The sequence below is a fragment of the Mus musculus genome, chromosome 8 (assembly GCF_000001635.26).
Source record: "Mus musculus strain C57BL/6J chromosome 8, GRCm38.p6 C57BL/6J".
Taxonomy (NCBI): domain Eukaryota; kingdom Metazoa; phylum Chordata; class Mammalia; order Rodentia; family Muridae; genus Mus; species Mus musculus.
In genome coordinates, this window is record NC_000074.6 from 12,573,036 (window position 1) to 12,600,758 (window position 27,723).

The 27,723-nt window shown below is 46.3% G+C and overlaps 1 protein-coding gene across 2 annotated transcripts; it reads left to right on the forward strand.

Annotated features, from left to right (window-relative positions):
- Nucleotides 1-27,704, forward strand: Spaca7 (sperm acrosome associated 7). Of its 2 annotated transcripts, none has more exons than NM_024279.3 (7): nucleotides 1-164; nucleotides 7,909-7,965; nucleotides 12,602-12,709; nucleotides 13,400-13,504; nucleotides 16,170-16,241; nucleotides 25,909-26,007; nucleotides 27,535-27,704. In NM_024279.3, exons 1-7 carry the CDS (start codon nucleotides 71-73, stop codon nucleotides 27,546-27,548), a joined length of 549 nt encoding a protein of 182 aa, NP_077241.1. In that variant the 5' UTR covers nucleotides 1-70; the 3' UTR covers nucleotides 27,549-27,704. The 2 variants fall into 2 exon arrangements, with proteins under 2 accessions (NP_077241.1, NP_001344226.1); NM_001357297.1 differs by having other exon boundaries at nucleotides 16,174-16,241.
- Nucleotides 27,705-27,723: the final 19 nt, after the last annotated feature.

Genomic DNA, 27,723 nt, shown 5'->3' on the forward strand with positions numbered 1-27,723 from the left:
GGAGTCCAAGGCTGGGGAAGCTGAAGACCTACCTTCCAGGGAAGGGCCTCCTCCTGTAACTGGAGGGACCATGGCAGCGAATAGAGGATCGAGGACCTTCTTATCTGTCTTCCTGCTGTGCTGCTGGCAAGGCGCTGAGCTGCAGCCGATCAAGACAACTTCAGGTAGGTTCGGTGGACAGAAACCTCCAGCCTGGAAGCCGTAGAGGAAGCACTCTTCTTTGTGTTTCCTTCGCTGGAACTTGGGGAGTGGCGAGAAGGGAAAGTCCATCTTTGAATGCCTCTCACACAGGAATGCCAGGGAGCGGCTTTATACACCGCGCACATAAGTTTTCTATTAACTTAATGGGAATGTTCTAACTCGTTCCAAGGTAGAGGAATAGTGTCACAAACCTCCATTTGTCCCTCTTCCGTTTTTATGACTGCATGTTTCCCAACTTGTTTTGATGCCTACAAATGTGTGCATGCACCACACACATACATATAAAGACACACACATATAGACAGGTACAAATACACACATTGATACATGCTCAAGCACATACATATCCTTTTGTGTAACATTTAGCACTGTCCCAACGTTTCGCTACTCTCTGTGAAGTGGATAAAGCATATTTTTATATGCCTGTTCTTCTTACACTAACAGCATTAACACTAATCCTTTATTGCTTTTAACACCAATGAAAGATACAGTGTTCTTGATGCTTGTTAATGATGGCCAGGTAGCCAGATATGCTTGTGTACATCTCTAATGCCAGCACTGGGAGGCAGAGGTAGAGGCAGGTAGATCTCTGTAAGTTGGAGGCCAGCTGGGGCTACATTAATCAGAGAAACCCAAATTCAGGACACAATCTAGATTCATGGTCAATGAGAGAGAGACAGAGACAGAGACAGACAGAGATACAGAGGGAGACAGACAGAGAGAGAGTGAGAGAGAGAGAGGAAGGAGGAGGAGGAGAAGGAGAAGGAGATGGAGAAGAAGAAGAAGAAGGAGGAGGAGGAGGAGGAGGAGGAGGAGGAGGAGGAGGAGGAGGAGGAGGAGGAAAGGGAGAAGGAGAAAGAGAAGAGAAGGAGGAGAAGGAGAAGGAGGAGGAGGAGAAGGAGAAGAAGGAGAAGAAGGAGAAGAAGGAGAAGAAGGAGAAGAAGGAGAAGAAGGAGAAGGAGCTTACCTCTAGGTTATAGCAGAGGTTGTTGGGGGAATTGGAAATGGGAGTGGGAATCTCAGCCAAATATTACAGTTCCCCATTAAATCCTTATTTACAGTCAGAGATCAGCAATGTGATGTCTCTCCTGACTATAAATCCTATCTCCCTGGCTTCTTCCTGCTCATTTGCAGAAGTACAGTGTGAGTTCAGTCGTGACCCTGAGACTTGGGTGTGCTTTCTCGGTACTTTTCATAGGGAATCCCAGATTTGGCTTCTCCAGGTGCCCCCCAGCAAGGGGACCATTACAAATCCTGAGGATGCGGGCGATCTCCTCTTGTCAGTGAGGCTCTTAGACACTGGGAATTGGCCTTCCCACCTGTCCACATGATCGGAAGCAATGGGATCCAGGTGCTAGGTGGGATGGTCTAGACCAACAGCCTCAGGTCCTCACATCTGGAGTATCTGGAGAAGGAAGGCCAAGCTGATGTCATGGCCATGTGGCCAGAATTCCCAATAGTGTTCTATTGCAAGGAAAACAGAATCATGGTGTGTGTGTGTGTGTGTGTGTGTGTGTGTGTGTGTGCACATAGCATTCATGAGTGCAAGTGCACATATCTATGGCAGCCTCATCAGATATCTTCCTCTGTCACTATCTACTTTATTTTGTAATTTAGGCTATCTCTCACTGAACCTAGAGCTCATTGATTGGATGAGACCGGTTAGTCAGCAAGCCAATGGATCCTGTTTTCTGTACCCCTCAGCACTGGCATTACAGGCATTCGCCAGTGTACCCCATGTTTATGTGGGTCCTGGGAATTTGAACTCAGTCCACATGTTTTTTCAAGGGCTTTGCCAACTGAGCTATCTACCTGACCCAAGAAGAATAGCGCCATGGGGCTGGAGAGATGGCTCAAGAATGAACATTGGCTGCTCTTCCATAGTTCAATTCCCAGCACCCACATGACAGCTCACAACTGTCTGTAATCCCAGTGTTGGGGGATCTGAGACCCTCTCAGACCCTCTCATACATAGCCTTCCCTGGCACCAGGCATGCAAGTGGTTCATAGACATCCCTGCAGTCAACACACCCACACACATGAAATAAACAAGGTATTTAAAAATAAAGAGAATAACAGCTTATTGGACTTATGTAAATACATGACTGTAAAATAAATGTTGATGCAGATTCTGAAGGGATCAGGTGGAGAGAATATAAATGCTTCTGTTTTTATTTGTAAAAGTATAATTATAAGGGGCAGGAGAGATGGCTCAGCAGTCGAGAGTATTTGCTGTTCTTTCACGGGAGTAGAAATTGGTTCTCAGCATCCATGTTGGGTGGCCACCTAGAACTCTAGTAACACCCTCTTCTGATTGTTATAGACATGCACATGTGCACACATGCACACACACACGCGCACACACACACACGCGCACACACACACACATACACACACACATACACACACCCATACAACAACGGGCAAATAAATCTTTTAAAATATAAATATACTTTTAAAAGTATAGTTTCAGGTTGAGTGTGTTGTCATAGAATTCAGGAGGCAGAGGCAGGTGGGTCTCTGCGAGTTTAAGGCCAGCCCGGTCTATCCAGTGAGCTTCAGAACAGCCACAGCTATGGAGAGTGATCCTATCTCCAAAAGCAAACAAAAGGGTTATGTTAAAGCTTCTCGGAGTTAGTGGGTAACTGTCTTTGAATATGCAAAACAAGTAAAAACCTCAGCAGTGCTTCAGACAGACACTCTGAAGCCACACCCCCTTGATTCTGCCACACCTCGCCATAGTCTATATGCCTCAGGGACCCATCCGCTCTTCCTCTATCTGGAAAGGCCCCCATTAGGCCATCTTGGAGCCATTAAGAGTCTTATTCTAGCCTCTTGGTCAGAGTCCTGAGTGAGGGTCTTTGAAGAGAACCTTGGACAATCGGTAACAGCGCCTGCTCTCAGGAGAGCATCCAAGCAAAACAGGAACTGTCTGCAAAGAACCCAGGCTCCAAGCCCTGTCCCAGACCCACCTCCTGTGGTCAGCAGGGGGAAGTGGTCATTCTCATAAGCCGTGATGTTTAATGTCAGTAAGTGCAACGCACTGTCCAGGGACCAATCTCGCAGAGTAAAGACAAGGCAAGTCTCTGGCAATCTCATACATCTCCTGACACCTGACATATCTTCACAGAGGTGTAATACAAAGGATTCAGCCCTGCTTACTCCCCGTGTGATTTCACATAACAAGTAAGCTAATTAGCTTAAGATCTGTCTTTCACTCGATGACAGAACAAATCCCTAGAGATTTTCCAGGGGCCTCTGGGAAATTTCAAAGTTAGCTTGAGGTCAGAAAGACTGCATTTAGACTTTAATTCAGAGGTGTCAAAAAAATGTCAGGAGCTTTGAAGACTTGACTGAGCTCCCGGGTTACCATGAAACAGTACTGTTACCCAGCTAACCAAGATGACAAGATTTTCAAGGAAAATAGAGGAAGTAAGATAGTTGTTAACGGGAAAAAATAACCAACCTTCGCTCTCAATATTGAGAGGGTTCCGCTTTCTTAAGTAATAAAAAGTTTGAAAAGACAACACGAAGCACAGGAAATTATGTTGGTAAGATCAGAGCCTTTGTCTACAAGGGAGGTTACTCAACAGGTAAAGAAAACACTTATAATCTCTTATTAAGAGGAGGCCAATAGTCCAAGGAACTCTGTCCTTTCAGCAGAGAGAAGCAGGGGCCGTTCCACATGGCCGCACGCCTGATACCGGAGCTCATTTCAGAACCTGACAATGGCCATCCATTTACACAGCCCGGCCATGGGAGATTAGATTTCTCTCTCTTTCTCCTCATAGACCCTTTACACCTTACCCTACCCATTTAGGCTTTTTGTTCCTTATTTTTCTCTTCTTTATTAAATAACTTTTAAACTATTTATGAAAAAATTACTTTCTTCTTTTCCTAACAATGATCAGTCCTTCACGTCTCTTGGCTTCCCTTATCAAATACAGACAACTTTCACTGAAGCCTGCTAGCAAAGTCAGTCTCTCCCTTCTATGAGTCAGAGGTTTCATTACACATATAAGTAGTGACTTTAATGAAGAACACTTATTTTTTGTTTGTTTTTTACTTTAAATTTCTTTTTTAATTTTTATTAGATATTTTCTTTATTTATATTTCAAATGTTATCCCTTTTGCTGAAAATGCCCTATCCCATCCCCACCCCCTGCTCATCAACCCACCCACTCCCACTTCCCTGTCCTGGCATTCCCCTAGATTAGGGTATCTCACCTTCCTCCTCCCATTGATGTCTGACAAGGCCATCCTCTGCTACATAGGTGGCTGGAGCCATGGGTCCCTCCATATGTACTCTTTGGTTGGTGGTTTAGGTCCTGAGAGTTCTGGAGATTCTGTTTGGTTCATATTGTTGTTCCTCCTATGGGGCTGCAAATCCCTTCAGCTCCTTCGGTCCTTTCTCTAGCTCCTCCATTGGGGAATGAAGAACACTTATAAGCTATGAATTATTGGTCACATGTTGGCCCTTGGTGGCAGGTGTCCTGGATCTCCATCTTACAAAGCTTAGATCCATCACTGAAGCATTGTAGTGGTGTGGGTGCATGTCTTTGTGTAGGAGATATGTGCATACACATGTATGCATAGGCGATGGAGCCCAGAGGACACCCTCGAGGGCCGTTCCTCAGGTGCCTTCCATCTCTTGTCCAAGACAGAATCTCTCAGTAGCCTGGAACTTTGTCATATGGGCCAAGCTAGCTCGCAGGCTCTGAAGAGTGCCTGGTTCCTCTCTCTCAATCTCTCTCTCTCTCTCTCTCTCTCTCTCTCTCTCTCTCTCTCTCTCTCTCTCTCTCTCTCTCTCCTTTGCTGGGGTTATAACCACACACCATAGGGTCTGGCTTTTTCTGTGGGTTTGAAGGGGATCTGAACTCAAGTCCTCATACCTGCAAGGGAAGCACTTTACCAACGAATCCATCTCCCCAGCCCCATCACCCATAATTCCTAATGTGGCAGAAACAGCATGCTTATTAACAGACCCAAATATATTTAGTCTCTCTGTATATAAGAAATAGGAAAGCCGGGGTGTAAATGTAAGCTTCTGCTTAACAGCAGGTGTCTCTATGGTTTAGATTATTTAGGAGTTCTACAAAACCGTACTAATTGTGGTAGCATCAAGCTGGTTAGAAATCGTCTTTATGTAGCATCTTTCTTTTTCTAACATCCAGAGCCCAGACTGGGAAGTCTCAGATGTTCGCAGAGCATCATCACAAGCCATAGAACTCAATGAGTGTTGAGAGAGAGAGAGATGCTTCAGAAAAGGAAGGGCGCTCACGAGCAGGAGGGAGCATCAGCTTCTCAAGGCAGCATTGAGTTGGTGTCTTAACCATTGATCGCTATATGAGAGCATGGTAGCCCTTATGGTGTCACTGTCCAAAGGCTGTCGTCTGCCTTGGTTCTCTTGCTTTTCCCTACAGGGTTTTCATTAATATCTGAGATTGTGTTAGCCCCAAGTGTTAACAGCCCCAGCCAGCACTGGCCTGGACAGGACAGTCTAGCCTGTTTCACTATTTGTACAAGGGCAAGCAGTCTCCATGGCCCAACAATGGCATGAAACATTCCAGTGTTTCTACTTTCCTGTTAGCTTCTGAAGAGCCTGGGCAGGGAGGGTTCCTTACTGATGTGTCTGCTCTCACTATGTGTCCATGCCTATGTGAAGCTTGCTACCCAGCCCCAAAACGCTCAGCAGGTATCCGTTGAAGAGCTTGTTGCTGCTGTTGCCACCGCTGCCGCCTCCATGGCTGGCCACTATCATTTCTTAAACCTTATGACATCTGACATCTTCTCCAGCCTGAGACTGGGCTGAGACCTGAGGTTTTTACAAGCTTAAGACCTGGATGACATCTGGGTGACTCTCAAGGTCCTCCCAGTTTGAGGCCTGGTCATAGCCCAGTGTGATTCTCTGGGTCTTCTTGAGTTGCAGGGCCAATGAAAGAGCAGTTTCCAGATTTCCCAGGTACCCAGGTAACCTTATCTCATCCTGGAGTGCTCATCCTGCTGCTTATCAGGAGAGGAGCTGTGCCCTGCTGCCATGTGTGGGTCCCTCACGTGGAGGTGATGGCCACTGAGAAGGACAGCAGTTCACATGACCCTCACAGTGGAGATGAGTGTTCACTCAATTAACCTAAGTGAACGAACTCAGAATCCAACAGTCAACTTCACGAAGCCAGAACATGCTGACGTGGTCACTGAGAGGACGTGAGTGTCCTGACCTTGTGGGTGTGTGCTGTCTAGAAGCTGTGACTCTCCCCGGGAGGTGGTGACAGGAAAAGTAGGTACAGCAGCTACAGTTGACAATGCAAATGAACAGGCACAGACGACACACCACGCATGTGCACAGGGCTGACTTGCACAATGCTCCCATTGTGATTACGGGACAGACACGGGATGAAAAGAATATTTTTAACAAAGTGCTGGCGCTGCGCAGCTGTCCCCATTCGTAACGATCCATTAATGTCTCACGCAAAGAGAAACTGTACTGTTTGTTTGGTTTACCAAGGTCAGCACACTGAGAAGCAATTGTCATCACCACCACAGACCTCCTTACATATTTCCCATTGTTCCGAGCCATGCAGATGAGCGCATTGGGATGCAGATTGTCCATCATTAAAGCCTTTGAGAACAGCTTTGTCATTGGTTTAGCTGCAACTTTAGTTCTTCCAGACAGAGTTCTGTGCCTCAGAAAGGAAAGGTACGGATGGTGGACCTGCTCGCCATCTTTGGGGGTCTCGGGACCTGGGAGCTGGAAGAAGAGGCCAACCTTGAGCTCAAACTAAGAGATGTACCAGATCCAGAGACACCACAGTCCCTGATAAAGAGGGGTCATGCCAGAAGGAGGGAGGGAGTTGTGGATGCTACAGGGAAGAAACCGGTCCTCAGAATTCCCATGGAACCAGATACAGGTAAACCCCATGTGCCCAGCACACATCACAGATAAGAGCCCTGGGCCCTGGAGACAACAGCCATCCAGAACCCTTGAGCCCACCGATCAGACTCCATTTCTTACCTGCAGACAGAGCACCCTGGAGGGCTCTGCTCACGCTGGAGGAACGAGGTGCCCAGTCTCTGGTCCACCCCATAGAACCTCGAGTATCACAAATGAATGTGCAGGGCCACCTAGGGCTCTCAGAGAAAAACACATCTGCAGTGTCTTCACACAGGACAGACAAGCATTTGGGTGGTGACATGAGAAACCTTAGTCGGGCTGGGCAAGTGCTTCTCCTCACTGGTGCTGAGCTGGGCTCTGAAGCTGGAGCTCCCCAGACCCATCCAGATGATGTCACCAGCCATGCAGGAGGCAATCGCGGCGTCCTACAAAACAAAGCATGTGACCTCTTCTATCTTTTGTCCCTGTGATAGAGCTTGGTTTTCCCTGAGCACCAACACTGTCTTACCATCCCTGAGGGTGACTCCAGAGAGCAGGAGGGCAGGTTCTACTCAGGGTGCCAGGGGAAATCCTGGTTTCCACAGACACAGCTGCTCCGTGGGTAACGCCTTGCCCATCTTCCATAGGAGAAGCTCAAGTCCCGAGGGCTTCCCTCAGGGCACAGAGGAAGGAGCAGCACCCCACACTGCGTCCTCTCTGTAGAGTAGACTAGGGCTGTGTCTCACAACTATCCGTTCACAGAGAGGTGGGTGAAAATGGAAGAATGTTGTTAAACTATAGATTTGTATTCTTCCCCCCTCTTCCCCCCGTTCCAGGTCCAATTACTGAAGGTTCACTCAACTCAACAACAGAAAACATACCCGAAGCATTAGGTAAGGACTCCCCACGTGGAACCTGGTGAATCTGTGGTGAGAGAATCGGTGGGTTCTTCTCAAGAGACCTTCCCCAAATCTCCTGTCACCATTTGCAGATATTGAGGAAACTGATTTGCTTTGAGGTTCTTCTAAGCTGCAGCCTTACTGCCAACACCAGAGTCAAAACTGCCCTACACTGTGCATACCACTGATCTGACCAGTGCTGTCCCCCAGAGGTGTATGGGTATGGTACAGGTAGAGTTAAGTCTTCTGCTATCCATATTGCGAAGAAAATGAAAGGGACACTAACTGTAACACAGACTATCTGAACCAGGCTCTTGACACTAGATTGAGAAGGTTACCCATGGGCCCTAGGGAGCTAACTCCACAGCACTGGTCCAAAAAAAGCATTGTGATGCAGAGAGACACTATTTCTAGATGCTGCTTGGTTAGCTCCTACTGTGGTCCTGTACCATACAGGGTACATTATAAAAGCCACGAGATAAACATGTCCCAGATTTTACAGAAAGACCACTGATGGTCAGAGACGTAAAGAAAATGAGAAAATCATTGGAGATTATGCCTCACTGAGAAAGGAGCCAGATTAAGAGTGTGAATTTGTTTTATAGCCAGGATGCTTGTGTTAGAGGTGTAACAGGAGAGGTCGAAAGAATAAAATATAGCCACATCTAGGTAAAAATACGGAAGGGTGCCCACTCATGTTTGGGGACAGAGACAGGATAGAATGACAATAGGGTAGGAAGGATGATCATAAATGTCTGGAGCAGACTTTCTGCCTTTGGTTTTGGACGGTGGTTTTGGACGGTGGATTTTTTAGGGACCTAAAACTCTCCTGCCACAGCTCACCCAAAGGCTCCATCACTTTACAGTAGGGTCACCCTGGGAGCCAACCTTTTAACACACGAGCTATAATGGCTGCTCTTGATGGTCTACTTAATTAGATGGAGATGAGTTTAGCACATCTCTAGACCCGTGAGGGAATTCCAAAACCAAGTGGATCCCAAATGCTGTGATCACTGACGGAGTTAATCTGCAGATGGATTCTAAACTTGAATAGGCTATTAGGAAGGGCTAGAAGTCTGGAAGAAGGGACTGGTTGGAGGAAATATGTCACTATCATGTGACCCTGGACACAGTATCTTGCCTTGTCCCCCCTCTTGCTGCTGCTCTCTGATTTGCTTCTTCTTGATGCTACACAAGTAGTGCAGTCACGTGCTCCTAACCACCATAAAGTTTTGCATCACCAAAGGCTCAGAATCAATGGTGTCAAGAGCTATAGATTGAAAACTTGCCCTCTACGTCATTTATGTCAGGTGACTTGTCCCAGGAAGAAAACCTAATGCAGAAAGTTGATATCAATGGCCTGGGGTCATTGCAGTGACCTTGAGACTCTGATGCTTTAGCCTCTGGAGCTGGTCTGTGTGGGGGAGGAATTGGAAAAGCTTGAAGATGCAAACTAGAGAAAGCTTAAGATATAAATTATAGACTGGGCTAAATGAGTGATTCTGTCAGGAGTCCAGAATTCCAGAATACAGTAGGAATATAGACAGTGGGGGCCAGGTGGGCTGGGTGGTTTTATGTCAACTTGACACAAACTTAAGTCGTCTGAGAGAAGGAAACTCAATTTAAAACAAACAAACAAACAAACAAACAAACAAACACCTCAGTAAGATCAAGCTGTAGGCACGTCTGTAGGGCATTTTCTTAGTTAGTGATTGAGAAGGAGGGCCCAGCCCAGTGTGGGTGGTGCTATCCCTGGCTGGTGGTCCTGGATTCTATAGGAAAGCAGGCTGAGCAAGGCATGGGGAGCAAGCCAGTAAGCAGCACCCATCTACGGCGTCTGCATCAGCTCCTGCCTCCAGGTCCTTCCCTGTGTGAGTTCCTATCTTGGGTTCCTTCAGTGATGGACTATGAAGGGGAAGTGTAAGCTAAGTAAACTCCTTCCTCCTCAGGTTGCTTTTGGTCACAGTGTTCCATCACAGCAACAGTGGCGGTAACAGAGACACCAGGCTCATGAAGCTTCACATGGGGGTCTACACTTCAATATGAAAACTTGCAGCTTTGTGAGAAACTGTGTTAGTGAGCTAATTAACCCAGCAGAGGAAACTGTAAGTCAGTCCCTCTTGCAGTCTATGGCATAGAACTACTGCATGCTTTTAGGCAGGTTTACAGTGAGAACATGAGAAAGGGCAGAGAAGAAAGACTTGAAAACTTCGCAGGTTGATCAGAAAAACCTGTGTAAAGCTGTGGACAGGGAAGGCGCAGTTCTGAAGAGCCTGCCTACCAAAAAGAAGGCAAGGACTCTGATTTGTGAAGGACTGTGGAGGAGTTGGTCAGATCCACCCTACACTGAAGGCTTGAAAGGGTAAACTTACTTGAGAAAACAGTGACTCTGGGGCACAGGGCTCACTATTGGGCTGCCCCTGGGGCACAGGGCTCACTGTTGGGCTGCCCCTGGGGCACAGGGCTCACTATTGGGCTGCCCCTGGGGCACAGGGCTCACTATTGGGCTGCCCCTGGGGCACAGGGCTCACTGTTGGGCTGCCCCTGGGGCACAGGGCTCACTGTTGGGCTGTCTTGGGAGCTGCTTTCCAATACTCACTTTACAGTGCTCAGTCCCTAGCCCTAAGATGCCAATGCCGCCAGGGTCCAAGTGGACCCAGTCATTGCTCAAATTGGCAAAATACCATGGGCTTCATCCACATGGCGCTGACTTTGTGGACATACAGAATGTAAGAGTTTAGTGAAGGCTTCCAACCAGATTTCAAAGAAAAATCTGAGAAGGTAGGGAAATGTATAGCAGGGTCATATTCTCTGTAAGAGGGCAAATCTGTAGTTATGAACTTTAAGCTGCAGTAGAGACCCAGGAACATGGAATATTTGTCAATGAGAGACACGGGGAATTGAGTATACATAGCCCCAGAAAGAAGCCATGTGGACTGCAAACAGCCAGGCCATAGGTACACAGTCATGTGGACTGCAAACAGCCAGGCCATAGGTCCCGAGCCACCCAAGCTCTTTTGATCTTGTGTAACACCACTTGCCCCAGATGCCAGAACGGATCCACAGAACGTAGAGTTATATTGTGGTCTTGTCTTGGCACAGTTTTTTGCTATTCGGCTATGCTCCTGTTTCACCTTTGGTAGTGGGAATGTGTATTCTGTGCCATTGCATTCAGAAGCAACTTACACCTGTTTTTATGGAGATTTACAGAAGAGATCTCCTTTCAGCCTTCAAAGTCTTTGTGCTTGGACTTTAGAGCAACATTGAAACTGCAAAGATTATGGGGACTCATGAGGACAGACTGATGTATTTTTGTACTTGGAGACCAACATGAACCTATTGCAGGTCAACGGTGGAGTGCTATGACTTAAGGAAAGGTGTCTGGGTGTAAAGTTGACGAGGGGTTTGTTTGTTCTGGGAAATATTAACTGTCACATTGACTAATTGAGGCTGTTGTGAGTATTCCTTCCTTGGGCAAACAATGTCTAACCCTTCCTCATAAGGTTCCAACACAAACTGAAGCTGGACTCTACCCAAGCTCACCCAGAAGGACAAATGAGCTGAGTTGGTTCATTTATGGATCACGGGTGAGGGCTTCCTAGCAGAATTCTCCAGTGGCCGCAAAACTGTACTGAGAAGTCTTTACCCGGGGTAGATGGTGGCTTCTACTACCCAGGTGGAACTCACTTCAATGTACCTTCCTTGGCTATATATGCTCTAGTACCTCCCCAGGGCTCCAGTGGCCATGTGCAATTAGTGCAGAATTGCATGCAAGTGGTGGGAGGGGTGACTGGACACTGAGCTAAGAGAACAGTGACTCTTCCCACCCCTCTTTCCATGATGGAATGTCAACAGTCAAGGATCCCAACCAATAGCCACTGTGAAGATGGTGGGTTGGTCATATGTTTTTTGTTTTTTTTTTTTTTTGTTTTTTTTTTTTTTGTTTTTTTTTTTTGTTTTTTTTTTTTTTTTTGCTTGGAGGGTTGCATCCTCCAGGGGAGTCCTAGGAGATTGGTGAGGTACACCTCTCTGCGTTGTGAGGTGCATTCCCAGAGATGGTTAGATCATGAAGGATGTGTTACCATGACTCCTTTAATCTGCCAGTGGACTCCAAATTTGAACGGATTCTTGGGATGTGGTGGAACTGTGCTGTAGAAGGTGAGCTATGAATTGGAGGAGGTAAGCTAAGGGATATCTCTTTCCCAAGTTCCTTTATGGTACTCTTTGCTCTACTTCCTGGCTGCCATGATATGAACCACTTTGTGCATGCCACAATGGACCAAAACCTCCGAAGTTGGGAGAAAATTATTCCTTCTTCCCTTGAGTTTCTCCTCAGGTACTGGGTCTCAGAGACAGCAAAGCTAATGAAAGCATACGTGTGGAACCATTCAACATGCAGGTTACATCAGGGGTGAGACTTGGGAGATATCCAGATGGTGACCACTTTTCTTACATTATTTAGGGAGGCAATGGCCGGCCCATCCAAGATGAGGTTCTCCAGAGAATCCACTAATTCCTTGGGTTCCCGCTTTCTACCTACAGTATTCATAGGCTGCGTGAAGTATAAACTGTGCCTAGGACACATGTTCACCCTCACTCGCCCTAACATGTTCTTATGTGCTTTCTCAAGATGAAATTCTAGCCCAAGAGATTTTGGAGCCCAAAACATCAGCAGTGTCTGAAACATCACCACGACCAAGATCATCGATACTGACAACAGTACAAACCAAGGAAATAAGCAAGTATACCCCTTTACCCCTATAATGGCACATCTTCCTAGAGACCTAAGGTGTTGACTATATGACTATGTTTGAGTATTACATGAACTAGCTCTGGAAACGTGAGAGAAGATGTGGTCTGAAGCCAAGGGGGAAGCCACCTCGAAAACATAGGTGGCTTGCTTCACTCTGGGGTGATCTCTTGAATTACCTTCATGCATCCCCCTATAGCTCCTGAGGGATCACAGCCCTCCTACACCATGGCCCAGGTAAAGCTAAGATCCAGTATATGATGGGCCCAAGACCAAGAAGAGCAGTGGATATAGACAAAGTAGACTCTTTGCAAAGCACAGCTCTGTACTACAGGATTATGCAAATAGAGGGTGTGATGGACAGTAGCCAGCAGAGAGCTAGATTAAGAAGTCCTCAGGCTCTGTGGGAAATGCACTCAAAGGCGGGAGGTCTCACCACTTTTGGTAGTTTGATGTTCAGATGTGACTAGATATAAACCACTGGACTCAAAGTTGCTTGATATTGTCTGACTATTTAAATATTAATTTCCCAACATACATTTTCAAGTAGGACTTGAACACTCTGCCATCCTCCCAGCCAAACATTATAATATAGGGTTTATCACACATACACCAAAAATGCTCGTTAGTGTGTAATAAGGAAACCCTTCCTGTTTCTTTCCATCTTTTTCATCCAAGATGCTGGTATTGATGAAAACTACCAAGAGGAAGCCTTTGAGAACTACCATGAGGTCCTGGAGAACATAGAACACTTGCCTACAAAGGAGGAAAGTGGCAAAAATGGTAAATGTGATCTAGTGTCTCCCCTGCTGAGCTTAGAGCTACCAGGGAGCCAGCATCGGATACACTTAGAGCTACCAGCATCAGATACACTTAGAGCTACCAGCATCAGATACACTTAGAGCTACCAACATCAGATACACTTAGAGCTACCAGCATCAGATACACTTAGAGCTACCAGCATCAGATATACTTAGAGCTACCAGCATCAGATACACTTAGAGCTACCAGCATCAGATACACTTAGAGATACCAGCATCAGATACACTTAGAGCTACCAACATCAGATACACTTAGAGATACCAGCATCAGATACACTTAGAGCTACCAGCATCAGATACACTTAGAGATACCAGCATCAGATACACTTAGAGCTACCAACATCAGATACACTTAGAGCTACCAGCATCAGATACACTTAGAGCTACCAGCATCAGATACACTTAGAGATACCAGCATCAGATACACTTAGAGCTACCAGCATCAGATACACTTAGAGCTACCAGCATCAGATACACTTAGAGCTACCAGCATCAGATACACTTAGAGCTACCAGCATCAGATACACTTAGAGCTACCAGCATCAGATACACTTAGAGCTACCAGCATCAGATACACTTAGAGCTACCAACATCAGATACACTTAGAGCTACCAGCATCAGATACACTTAGAGATACCAGCATCAGATACACTTAGAGCTACCAGCATCAGATACACTTAGAGCTACCAGCATCAGATACACTTAGAGATACCAACATCAGATACACTTAGAGATACCAGCTTCAGATTCACTTAGAGATACCAGCATCAGATACACTTAGAGCTACCAACATCAGATACACTTAGAGCTACCAGCATCAGATACACTTAGAGATACCAGCATCAGATACACTTAGAGCTACCAACATCAGATACACTTAGAGCTACCAGCATCAGATACACTTAGAGCTACCAGCATCAGATACACTTAGAGATACCAGCATCAGATACACTTAGAGCTACCAGCATCAGATACACTTAGAGCTACCAGCATCAGATACACTTAGAGCTACCAGCATCAGATACACTTAGAGCTACCAGCATCAGATACACTTAGAGCTACCAGCATCAGATACACTTAGAGCTACCAGCATCAGATACACTTAGAGATACCAGCATCAGATACACTTAGAGCTACCAGCATCAGATACACTTAGAGCTACCAGCATCAGATACACTTAGAGATACCAGCATCAGATACACTTAGAGCTACCAGCATCAGATACACTTAGAGATACCAGCTTCAGATTCACTTAGAGATACCAGCATCAGATACATTTGATAGCAGCTTCAACAGAATTAAGTAGCCCTGCCCTGAGGCTGAGGGTGCCCCGACCTCAGCCCTGCCCTTGACTCAGCCCTCCACAACCACCAGAAACATCTTTTTCAGCTGTGTGGAAGCCAGAAGTGAAAGAGAGGCCTTGTTGCAGACTTCCAGCTAAATCCCCTCTCCTGTTTGGAGGAAGAAGATAGCCAGACTGAGACTCTGGGGAACAAGAAAAGCCTCCTTCTAACAGAGGCAGAGCACATGGCTCTGAGAAGCTTGACATCCAGGGGCTGAGAGAGCTTTTTTGTCCTAAAGCTTAGTTTAGTTTAGATTATTTTAGATTATCTCAGATTAGATTAGGAATGGGTGTGTATAGAATGTAGAATTTAGGTGGAATACTCTGAAAGGTGACTCATACAGAGCCAGAGCAAGGCTCCAGAGTACCACGGCCTCTGGCATGGGCAGAGGAGGTCATCAATGCCCCTGGCCCCACTCACAACAGCTCTGGCTGTGCCCTGGATCCTGCATTTACCACCTGCTCCTCACATGATTTCTCCAAGGACTAGCCTCTGGTGCTGGATCTAAGTAATAGTTTCACAGTGTAAACACAAACATGATTCTATTTAAAACTCAGTGTTTAACAGCCCCGAGCTTGTCTCACTGAGAGGATTGGCTAAATCGTCTGAAGGTTTGGTGTAGTGTTTGCCCAACAGCAATTCTTCATTTACTTACTATCGCTTAGTAATTGGGATTTGGATTAAGGCAGAGGCCGCCACTTCTTTTTGACTCAGGGCCCTTACACAGTTACTAATGTTGGGCAGTAACACCAACCGTGCCGATGATAACTCTCGAATGGAGGTATTTCTTCCAGTGCTGACCTCATCATCCTGGACTTGGCTTTGGAAGCCAGTCCTGTTCTTTGTCCACCCCCAAGACACTTGTGGCTTATCTGGTGCCTCCTTGCCCCTGCCTAGCTTTTTGGTAAGCTCCATTTGCTAGGTAAGTCCAAAAACCAGGTCTGATAGCACTCCTCAGCAAGCCAAGCCAGGAGGCCTGCTAATAGTATTTGCAAGTAGATGCAGCTATGGCGAATGGCCTGGTGCTTAGGGATTTTCATATATATCTAGGGACAGAGCAGTCAAAGGAGGCAGGGGGTTGGTGCAGTCTTCACTTGATGATTTCTCAAATGCGTTTGCAGATAAAGCTCAGAAACTTTAGGAGCATTCCAACATCTTAAAACAAAAGCCCCTCCCCCCCCACCCCCCAGCAGTGTTTACCAGTGGGTGTATCATTCTGAAAACGTTCCCCTTTTTTTCCCATGTTTTTTTTTTTTTTTTTTTTTTTTTTTTTTTTTACTAAAGACAGAAGCACGGTTGCAAACCTTCATGACCACAGCTCTCAGACTAAGCATGAGCCACCCTCGTCTCCTGAAGGTGAGAGCAGAGTCCACAGATCTGTCCTTCCTGCCTGCCTCACAGGAGCAACATGGGAGGACAGCACAGTGTGAGACAACTGTCTCCTCACAGCCTCCCCTGTGGCAGGGGAGTGTGCCCTCACACGGTCACGAGGTGGGGGGGGGGGCGCCCTCACAAGGTCTCTCTCCCTTGCAATTCTCTAGTTACGAAGGACATTTTGTTTCTTATTTAAAGGCCACTCTTCTATTGAGTTTTTTTTTTTTTTTTTAGTATGTTTTTGGTGTGTTTTATTTTGGGGGGTAGCTGTTTGACATGTAAACAAACCAAGTTTTTGTTTACCTGTTGTTTTGTTTACCTGTTGTAAATGTTTTGTTGTTGTGGGGTTTTTTGTTTTTTATTTTTGAGACGGGGTTTCCCTGTGAAGGTCAGGGGCTTTTTTTTTTTTTGGTTTGTTTGTTTGTTTTAAGGTAGACCTTTTTCTTTTGTTTAATTTTGCTGAAATTCACCCCAATCCTCCTGCCTCGGCCTCCTATGTACTGGATGACAAGCATAAACCACCATGCCCAGCTGCCTTTTCTCCCTTAAACTAGCCTGTCAGTGACCAAAAGCTGCCTGCCGCAGTCACTGTGCCGAGAGCAGCATCGCCAGGGAGGGCTGAGCATCTCTCGGAGCAATGTGAAGGTGACCAGGCGTGTGTCACCTTGCACTCAGGAGATACCAATATGAAGGTCACAAGGTGGAGGCCAGCCTGGGCTACAGAATGAGCCCTTGTCTCCAAAACCTGAGCCTGAAGCTAGACAGAGTGCTGGCCTGAGCCTGAAGCTAGGCAGAGTGCTGGCCTGAGCCTGGAGCTAGCTCAGAGTGCTGGCCTAGCACATGGATGGCCTCAGATGTGCGTTCCAGCACCAACGAGGCACAGGGATCACCCAAGAGATGACTGCTGCCGCAGCACCTGACTCAGGGACATGTACGAGAAAGCTCAGGAAGAAAATGTAGATATCAAACCTTCTTCCCTTGGAGTGGGATAAACTATATATTGACTAAGCCATCTCAGGCAGTCAACAGGTTCTCCAGGACAGGATCGAGGATCCAAAAGAAAAAGACAATTAGACAACACTGGAGCATGACCCCAGCCAGTTCTGAAGCTGAGGTCATGTTTTTTTGTTTTGTTTTGTTTTTAACTTGTCAGTTGACTTTATTTTTACGCCTATTTTATCCACATGTATATGTGCTTTGCCTGCATGAGTTGATGTGTGGGAGCCCATGGGACCCAGAAGAAGACACTGGATCCCCTGGAACTGGAGTTACAGGTGCTTGTGAGCTATGATGTAGGTGCTGGGAGCTAACCCTAAGTCCTCTACAAAAGCAGTAATCTCATCAGGCCATCTCTTCAGCCTGATGATATGTTTACTTTTGATGATGTTCACGATTTTTTTTCATGCAACCCCCCACCATTTATGTGCAGTCATATTGATAATCTTTTGTTTTTTAGTATAGCATTAGACTATATTTACATATTATAGACTATATATATTATATTACATCTAATTATAGATATAAATTAGACTATATTTAGCCAAGAGAAGCTGCTGTTTCTCTGCTGTATTTATGTCATCTCATTGGTCCTTGTGGTCTCTGTTTCAGAATTTATCTCTGAGTAACACTCTTAATTTCATCTCTTTACCTATGCCTACCTACGTATTATAGCATGACTTATTTAAAGCCCATCCCATCGCCAGTTTGCAGACCCACACTTACAATAAGTCACATCCCCAGATGTGTGCCTGTTTTTCCCACTTGTCACATGTCAATTGTTGACCCCAAAGTTTCATTGAGGTCTGCTGTAGCTTCTGGGGTGCATCCCTTCTTCTCGGGTATATTCCCTTCTGGGGTACATCCCCTTCTATTGGAGTACATCCCTTCTTCTGGGGTGTATTTCCTCCTATTGGGGTATATCCCTCCTTCTAGGGTACATCCCTCTTCTTCTGGGGTACAATCCTCCTTTCCCTTTGTTTTTCTGATCTTGCATTTTTGTGTCAAATTTCCTGTTTTAAAAAGCTCATATGCTTACTATTACTGTATTACTTTCTAGAAAATAATTGAGGGAAGAATAGAGCCTTTATGATGTTGAATCGTTCTTTCCAAAACCACTTGATGTCTTTCTACTTCCCAAGTTTGCCTTCGTATATTACTGGAGTACTTTTAGTTTTTCCTTGTATGGGTTTTGGGTTTTCACGTTTATTGACAAGTATATCTATAAAGGAGAGGTCTTTTCTACTGTTCACTGTAGCTGACTTTCATCTGTAAAGGATTTTTCTAATATCATGCCAGCCTTGCATTCCTGGCACAAGCTGCACTTGATCATGTTCAACGTTTTCTTACAATAGTATTGAATTTGACTTGTCAATGATTTATTAGTATTTCTGAATCTAAATGATGGAGTGACATTATTAGTCTGTGGGCTCTTAAATTGTGCATCAGGTTGTAGTATTAGGGTGTTAATCATCTAGGGATTTTTCTTTTTTTCTTTTCTCTTCTTCCTCCTCTTCTTCTTTTGTGACTCTCTGGGGGAAATTTATAGAGCATTGAAAACATCTGGGCTCCATCAGGCAGTAGTGGCACACACCATTAGTCCCAGCACTTGGGAGGCAGAGGCAAGTGGACTACTGTGTGTTTGAGGATAGCCTGGTTCTGATCTCCGCCCCTCTAGCATCCTTCATGCTTGGTTCATAGCAGCTTATCCTTTGCTTTGCTGTTCTTTTTCAAGTTTTCAGGCTTGAGTAATTCCTTGATTACCAGTAATTGCTTAACACCATTCGTTGTTTAATCAGTCCCTCGGACTCTCTCACGCTTCATTGTCACTTTTCAGACATTCTATCACTTTTGTTTGTAGTTCCCTTTCAACGGAAACTGGTTTTCCAGTAAAAATATCTAATGTTGCTTTAAAACATCATGTGTAGCTCCATTATATCATGTCTAGAAGGCATCATGTATGACAGGGATACCATATGAATTCCCTCGTAGACACCAAGTACATGATCAATTTTATGAATATTCCTCAGTTAAATATGAACAGTTAAAAAGAAAACATGCACCCTAATGTCACCATGTACCTGATGTCACCATATCCCATAATGTCACCATGTTCCTAATGTCAGTCACCATGTACCCTAATGCCACCATGTATCCTAATGCCACCATAAACCCTAATGTCACCATAAACCCTAATGTCACCATGTACCCTAATGTCACCATACACTCTAATGTCACCTTGTACTTAATGTTACCATATACCCTAATGTCACCATGTCCCTATGTACCCTAATGTCACCATGTACCTTAATGTTCCTGTGTCACCATGTCCCCTAATGTTACCATGTACCTAATGTCAGCATGCATGCTTGTGACTTCTACTTTATTGATCACACTGTTTTGGTCTCTGTTCTCATTTTTATCCATTGAATCTTTTATGGAGAGTGAATATGGTTATCTTGTCAGAAATGTCTTCTGCCTATGCCTCGCTTAGCTTTTGTAGATTTTAGTTCCTAAGTGTGGACTGCTGTTTTACACATAGATTTCTATGGGTGTTTTCTATTCGTTATGACTTCCAGCTCTTAGCACTAAAAAGAACCTGCTTGGTGCTTAAGGTTTTAGGGACTGCATTTTGCTTTCTCTGACGTAAGATTTGCTCCCTCTGCTTTCTGGATGTCTTGGTTTGTCTGATATATCCTTGTTCATTCTTCAACATCTTAATTCATTTGTTTGTTTTTCCTTGTTAAAATACATATGTGATAAAGTTTGCCACCACAATCCTTTTAACTGTACACCTCAGCGGTATTACTCAGTTCACAACGCACAAAATCACTACAGCCATCCCCACAGCTCTTCTCAACGTGTAGCCATCAAATAGCAACTCCTGCCCCCTCCCCCACACCCCTTGGAACTACCATCCTACTTTCTGTGTTCCTATGACAGTGTGTGCATAAGGGGCTGAAATAGTTTTTGTTTTTGCAATCTGCTTACTCCGCTTACCACAGTGTTCTTACAGTGATCTGTTATACTAGACGATAGTCTTCTTACTTTTTAGTGCTGAATAACTTACAGGTCATTTTTCTTATAAAACGGGAAATTTTTTAGAACACTCAGAGCACCAAAACTTAACATAAACAGCCCAATGCATGACTGGTAAAGGACTTGAATATACAGCTTTCCAAAGAAAATGCACCAATAGATAGCACCTACAAGCAAAGACAGCATCACTGTTAGTGATCAGGACGCGGGACTCAGAACTGCAGTTCATGACTAAGGAGGACCTGGAAGTGGAATTTTGTGGTCAGAGAACACAACTAATTTGTTCAGACCTGGGCAGCTCTTCCAGCTATTGGACCATTTCAGAAAGTCCTGAAGGCTCATTAAGCCAGCCAGCGTGTCTTTGTCCCTCGTGCAGGACAATAAGGAATACTACTCTCACGATGATGCAGAATTAAAGCTAGAGTTCATGTCTGTCACCCACTCTGTTCCACAGGAGAAAGTGGTTCTAGCTGTTGATCTGTTACAGCTGGTGAAATCTTACAAGTGTACTCACTAAGTAGCTAGTTTTTCAACTTCAACAAGGTGTTCTTTGCCACCAAAATGGTAAACAATAGGAAGTATGGACGAAGATGTAGAGGGATGGAGCTGCAGGCCTTGTCTGTGAGCAGATGTAATGGCAGAGCCTCAAGCAGGGACGGTAATGTACGTCTTCAAAATATTAAGATGTGTCAGTCATCGTATGGCAGCACAGACACACTTCTGTGTGTTCATCCAAAACAGCCGAGCAATCGGGAAGATGTTTTTGCAGACACATGTTCACAAAACCACAATTCATGACTGCCTAATGAAGGAGCAACTAGTCTCTGTAGACAGTTGAACGAATGAGCAAAGCTGGCATGTCCACAACTGCCATTCGACCACTGAGCATCTCTCTAAGTGTGCAGTGTGTGCTTAGGTCTCACCATTCAAGGAAGCTATTTTTGAGGATTAACGAACCGGCCATTCCTATCAGCACTGTGACTGATAACTGACCACAGCTCCAAGTCACTGATGTATTGTGTGGATTTGCTGTACCTCTGTGTGGGTGTCACACACTGTAGAGGATGATGGACCAGTGTCACCAAAACACAAAGGTATGAATTCAGTGCCCAGTGACAGCATCTTTCAAAAATTTTCAGGAAAAAGAGAGCCAAAATAAGCATCATTTGCAGGTCTGTGGGATTAGGGATGCTGAGACGGAGGTTGAGACGTGGACGCAGTTACAAAAGTGTTAAAGACAGACAGCCATTGCCTCTTCCTCTCCATACCAGTATCACCCCCACGAACTTGGTGAATGCTCCTAAGGCCTGCCAGACATTCTGCAAGAACTGTGGCAGGCGCCAACCCTCACAAAGTGACAGAGCACACACAAGGAGCAGAGATTCTCTGTGTGCCCAGGGAGAGCTGTGTCATGACAGGACTCAGAGCGGCTATGGGGTGGGGGTGGGGGTGGGGCAGACAAAGTCTGCTTTTCACAACAAGGTGAACTAGGAAGAAGATGGTTGAGCCCAACCGCAGGTCTGAAAGAAGGCGGCTCATAAGGGATGAGTGCTTGTGAACTGGGGAGGCATAGGAAGAGAAAGAGCCACGTGACCCATTTCCAAGCCACTTCCTGCCATGATGACAACTCAATCACAAGCTTTCACTCACTTCAAACCAAAAGAGACGGAGATGGAAAGACACATGGTTCCTGTTATGTACAAGCATGTTAATGTATCATTCAATCACCAAAGCAGGGGAGGGGTAGGAAAAGAGAAGGAGGGGGGAGGGAAGGAAGTGGGAGGGAGAGCAGGAAGGAAGAAATTAGGGAGGAAGGAAGGAGGGAGGAGGGGAAGGGAGAAAGGAGGTAGGAGGGGAGGAAGGAGGGGGAGGGAAAGAAGGAGGGGGAGGGGAAGAAGGAGGGGGTGGGGAGGGGGAGGGGAAAGGAGGGAGGAGGAAGGAGGGAGGGAGAGAGGGAGAAAGGAGGGAAATGTGTAAAAGCAACAAAGGTACGTCCCTGCAGCCCAAGGGAACAGCAGCAAGTCATTTTAAGATGGCACATGGAGCAACATCAGGGCCTGGAGGCAGGTAGTCATGAGTTACTGCTGTGCAGTAAAGGCTAAGGCCAGCAGTAAGGGTTCAAGGAGTATGTAAGGAGTCAGCAGAGGAGATTAAATGGAATTGTAAAAAAAAAAAAAAAGGGCAATGCAGGGGCAAAGGAAGAGGGGAGGAGGGAGTGATCAAGAAAAGAAAGAGGAAGGAGAGGAAGAAGAGGAGGAAGGAAAGGAAGAAGGAAAAAGGAGAGGAAGAGGAAGGAGAGGAAGAGGAGGAAGGAGAGGAAGATGAAGGAGGATGAGGAAGAGGAAGAGGGAGGAGAGGAAGAAGGGAAAAAGGAGAGGAAGAGGAAGGAGAGGAAGAAAAGGAAGAAGTAAAGGAAGAAGATGAAGGAGGATGAGGAAGAGGAAGGAGAGGAAGAAGGAAGAAGAAGGAGAGGAAGAAGGAAGAGGACTAGTCCTCAAATCTGGACTGTTGTCTGACTTAAGAATCTCATTTTTCACAGCTGCATGTGAGACACTCACCAGCACATGCATTGTTTCAGCCATAAAACCAGCGGCAAACAATTTAGAATAATTAAACACACACCCCAAACATTCTCTGGACACAACAGAAATAAATGAGAATCAGCGACGTGAAGAGACGTGGGGAAATTGCCTAAATATTTGCTGATTTACACAGCACACTTCTCAGTGACCTGCTGAGCGATGAAGTCAAAAGAGGAATTTGGAAATATTCTTAATTGAATAAAAATGGAAACACACGCTGAAATTTGTGGGAGACAAATCAGTGCTTACGTGGAAACTTAATGAATTAAACGTTTGGACTGAGATGTTTAAAAATATTCATACTTGAGAAAAGAATTGAAAACAGAAAATATGGAGGTCCTGCAGTGCAGGAGGCAGAGGGACAGTGGCAGCCACCTGACGTGTCGTCTCTCTGCGTGGCCCACCTGAAGTGTGGTCTGACAGGCTCCGCTGTGGGGCAGCTTTGTCAGTGCTGGCAGAAGAATGGGACCGAGAGATGCTGAAGCCGGGTTGAACAAAGACACGGTAGACGTGAGGACATACCCTAACAAGTATTCCCCAATCAAAGCACTAGCACAAAGTTGTCCTCGTGATAACCCACGTGGCAGCATAGCTGAGCAAGATCTCTCCATTGATTTTATGCCACTGTTTCACTAATAATGTTCTCCTCATCGTTGGGCCTCAGAGGATTCAACCAACTGGGGATCAAAAATACCCCTCAAAAGAATGTTGTCCGGACACACACTTCCCTGTCACAGACGCCTCAGCACAGTAAAGTATTTGCACAGCATCATGTGTCAGTGCCTATAAGCCACCAGGATGAGCTTCAAGCGATGGAGAGAATCATCAGCTGACACATACCACCACAGGAGCATCGTAGAGCCCGGGTACCAATGGCCATCCAGGAACTGCTCTCCTGATCTAAGGCAAGACTTCACACTTCCTAAGCCATGGCTTTCCTCCCTTTTAGTCCAGAGAGACTTTGTGCTACATCTAGGGTGAGTCCCAGGTTCTAGACAGCCTAGGGAATAGCTGTGTTTTAAGTATAAATGAAATGACAGGACCCACAAGGCTGATACATTGCTGGGTGGGAGGCAGCGTTAAAATGGAAAGGAAACTGACCTTGTGTTCCACACCATCTTTCAAAGGGAAGGGTCAAAGAGGCAGAGCCTTCCGCTCCACCCGGAGCCTTCCTCCGCCCAGCGCTGGCTATCCCAGTGGCTCCTCTGCCTCCCACAGCCTGAGCCAGACCTTGTAAATGTTTAGAAAACAGCTAAATGGAAGGAGTAAGGCAGCTCCCAACTTAGCTTGCTCCTAAAAATTAAGAGAGCTTCAAGCGTCCTGTTCACGCCTGTTATCCAGGGGTGTGAGTGTCCTGTCGAAATGGCCTCCTATGGGGGCTGGAAGCTCTTCTCTGCTGCCTGAGTCCCTGACACAGTGGATGACAGGCTAAGTGAATGAATGGGCATTCACACCGAGGGGCAGGTAGGGCTCAGGGGGAGGGGGGTGCATCTGGTTAAAGGCCAGGCAGAGAAGAAAGGCCCTTAGACTCACTGCCACAAAGGAAAGATGGCTCCACTGCGTGTCATGATACCTGCGTGTCATCTACATGTCATCAGGAGTGGACAACCTTGTTGAAACAATCAGGAAACAACACACTGGGAGGAGGCAAGACCCCTGTATGGAACACAGGCCAGGGAAAGCTTTCTTCCACGTACACTGAAGGCAAATACAAAAGGGACTGGAACAGAGGGGCTCAGACAAGGAAACCCAACCAGCGGCAAGCAAGTGGTCTTCTCCTGAGACGAAAGGCAGGTAGTTTCTGCTAGCTCCACCTACCAGTCTCCAAACTGATTCTACCCAGGAACGGCTCATAAAACCTGTTTGGTTGGCTCCAACATGTAAAAAGAAATGGAAACACTGGTGGAATGTTTCAATGGCAGGAGAGTGGATTTGGTCAAAGCATGGCTTTCTTACTGTGAATTGAACCCAAAGAAAGTGAGGGAACACTCATCCAAAGAAAGAAAGTGGGGGACACTCATCTTGAGCCACTGAGATCTCAGGCATCCACCAGGTCTGGGAAGCTGTCTTGCAGAGCCACCTACAAATGGTGACAGCCTCTACCTTGGCACTGAAATTGGGGCAGCCACCAACTTAGGGGAACACACTGACCTGTCTACACTGGAGGCCACTGGATTCTTCGGAGGTTGTTCTGTACTCCACATTTATTCAAGTATTAGATTTAACGTGGCCAGCTTATCAGTCATGTCTGTGTTCTGGGGAAGTCCTAATACACTTCCACATACTCTGTGGTTTAATTCATAGGAATTCATTCTCCTCTATTCTAAGAGACTGAAGTGTGAGACGCCAGCTATGGTGGGTGGAATGGTTGTCCTGTGGCCTTCCCTGGTGGTCTGTGGCTTTGCACACGTCACCTCATCTGTCTCCTTCCTTCCTCCTCACTCAGTGTTCTCCACGTGTGTCTGTGGCCAGATTTCCTATTTTTATAAGGACACGGTCACACTGGAGTAGGGCCAAACTTCTCCTCTAAGCCAGTGATTCTCAGCCCTGTGGGTTGAGACCTTTTCAGGATTGTATATCAGACAATGTTATGATTCATAAAAAAGTAGCAAAATTACAGTTACAGAGTGAGTAGCAACAAAATGTTATGGTTGGTGGTCACCACCGCAGGAGGTATTAAAGCAGTAAAGGGCCACAGCTTTAGGAGTGTTGAGAAGCAATGGTTTAAGCTCCCTTCCTAATCAATGTATCTGCGGAGAGCCTATCTCCAGGAGGGCGCAGCACAAGTTACGGGGGCAGCATCCAAGCTGTGGTTTTCATTTTTCTCATAGGGTCTTAGAGGTTGGTTTGGTTTGGTTTGGTTTGGTTTGGTTTGGTTTGGTTTGGTTCGGTTTAATTGCTGATTTCGTGTTGCAGAATAAACTCAGGGCTTCATTAATGCCAGCTCTACCCATGAGCTGAAGATGCAGACTGATGCTGTGCTTCTCCGTCAGAGTGTGATCACCGTGTCTATATATTCCCCCCACCCACAGGAAAGGGGAGTTCAAACGATGATGTGTATGGGAAACTGTCTGTTCTGGACAAAATCCTTGAAAACATAGGACAATCTGAAGGCAGCCTGGAGCTAACAGGCAAGTGGCCCCTGTTCAGCAGGTCCCCTGCCAGACTGAGGTGGAGGAAGAATGCCACTTGCAACTGAGGCTCTTAAATAAGCTGGAGTTTTGTGTGTGTGTGTGTGTGGGGGGGGGTATCTGACCCAACAAGTCCAAATTAAGGGGTTCTAAGCCAAGTCCTTGAGAGACTCCCTCCACCCTCAGCCAAATCAAATGTGTGGTCCCCACCTTTCCAAACAACAACAACAACCAAAAAAACAAAAACAGGGACACATGGTCCCTATCACTGTGCTTAGTGGCCTGTCCCTTCATGACCAGGACATCTGCTGAGCCTGTTGGGAAGGACACCTCCCCTTGGGACTGAGTTCTGCTCCTCACCTTCATGTGGCGAGCCTTTTGCCATGCCACCCCTGTGGCTCTGTCTCTCGTTCACGTTTCCTGTGTGAACTGAGAGGAACTGACTTGGGAGTGGGAGTGGGGTCTCAGCAAGGGCGGGAGCTCTCATGTAGGCTCAGCCTGGGTTTGAATCCTGACTTGGCCATGATGAGGGACTTACAAAGAACCTGCCCAGTGAAGGTGTGTCCTGAGCTGTGGTTCTGGGTACTCAGTGTGGTGCAACTTCAGCTTCAAGATGGAGGTGAGTGAAGCTGCAAGGTGTGAGCCTGGTTCCGGGGAGTTCTCAGGACCCATCCCTCTGCTCCTGGGGGGAGGGACCCAGCCACTAACAGCAGCAGGGAGGTGATGGGGTTTGGTATATATTCCAAGACCCACTTTACCAACTCCACAGACCAACCGGCTCTCCTGGACTTCAGGTCATTTCCCACTGGGCCTGAAGGGCTCTGTCCCTTGTTTCTGGGGCTCATTTAGACTTTGTGACAGCATGGCTGCCATAGAGCAGTGAGTGGTGGTTAGCTCTTTTCCTGGGAGGCCTAGAGTTTGTGTATTTGCTTTTTTATTTTATTTTATTTAGTTTTTCGAGACAGGGTTTCTTTGTGTAGCCCTGGCTGTCCTGGAACTCACTGTGTAGATCAGGCTGTCCTCGAACTCAGAAATGACTGGCTAGCCTGTGCAGGGTCTCAATGGTGACCCTCGGGGCCTTTGGAGGGACCTGATATCTCCTCCAGCCCTTCCCCCATCATAACCTCAGAGCTCCCCACAGGCCTTCCCGAATACCTAAGCATCATATCTGAAGAAGGACCATAGGACCCCAAACTCACAGGCTTCTGTCCAGAAGGTCCCTTCTTCCATTGTAGGGACCCTTGATTCAGGAGGCCACTCAGTCTGGTCACTCCTAACCATGGATAGGTGAGTGGCAGGCAGGGAGGATGGCCACCTAGTCACTGTATGCCCCTGAGAGTCTCATGGTGACCCTACAAGAGTGTAATGCTTGCAGCTCTGATGCTGCAAGTGGAGACCCTGCCTGCCCAGAAATTCTCCCCCACTTGGGCCACACCCGAAAAGCTGGGCTGACTGCGCTCAGCCTTGCCCAGGAGCTGTGGAGTGTGGGACACAGAAATGACAAGAAAATCTCCTCTTTCCAAACAGAAAGCATCTTTTAGGAGGAGAAGAAGAGGACCAAGCCCAGGAGGACAGCGAGACACAGGCGCTGCTGAGCTTAGAAAGGCAAGGAGCCACCGGAGAGCTCCATGCCACCCATCTTAGGGAATGCACACACTCACTGTTACTGGTTCTTAAAAAGAAAATTGTTTTTTCCATGTTAGCCTGAGTTGAGTC

Bases quoted from the DNA above. Each gene is read 5' to 3' on its own strand.
- Spaca7 (NM_024279.3), top strand. From the start codon at position 71: ATGGCAGCGAATAGAGGATCGAGGACCTTCTTATCTGTCTTCCTGCTG. The intron at 7,966-12,601 runs GTAAGGACTCCC...TGCTTTCTCAAG, and splicing joins AAACATACCCGAAGCATTAG to ATGAAATTCTAGCCCAAGAG. The intron at 16,242-25,908 runs GTGAGAGCAGAG...CCCCACCCACAG, and splicing joins GCCACCCTCGTCTCCTGAAG to GAAAGGGGAGTTCAAACGAT.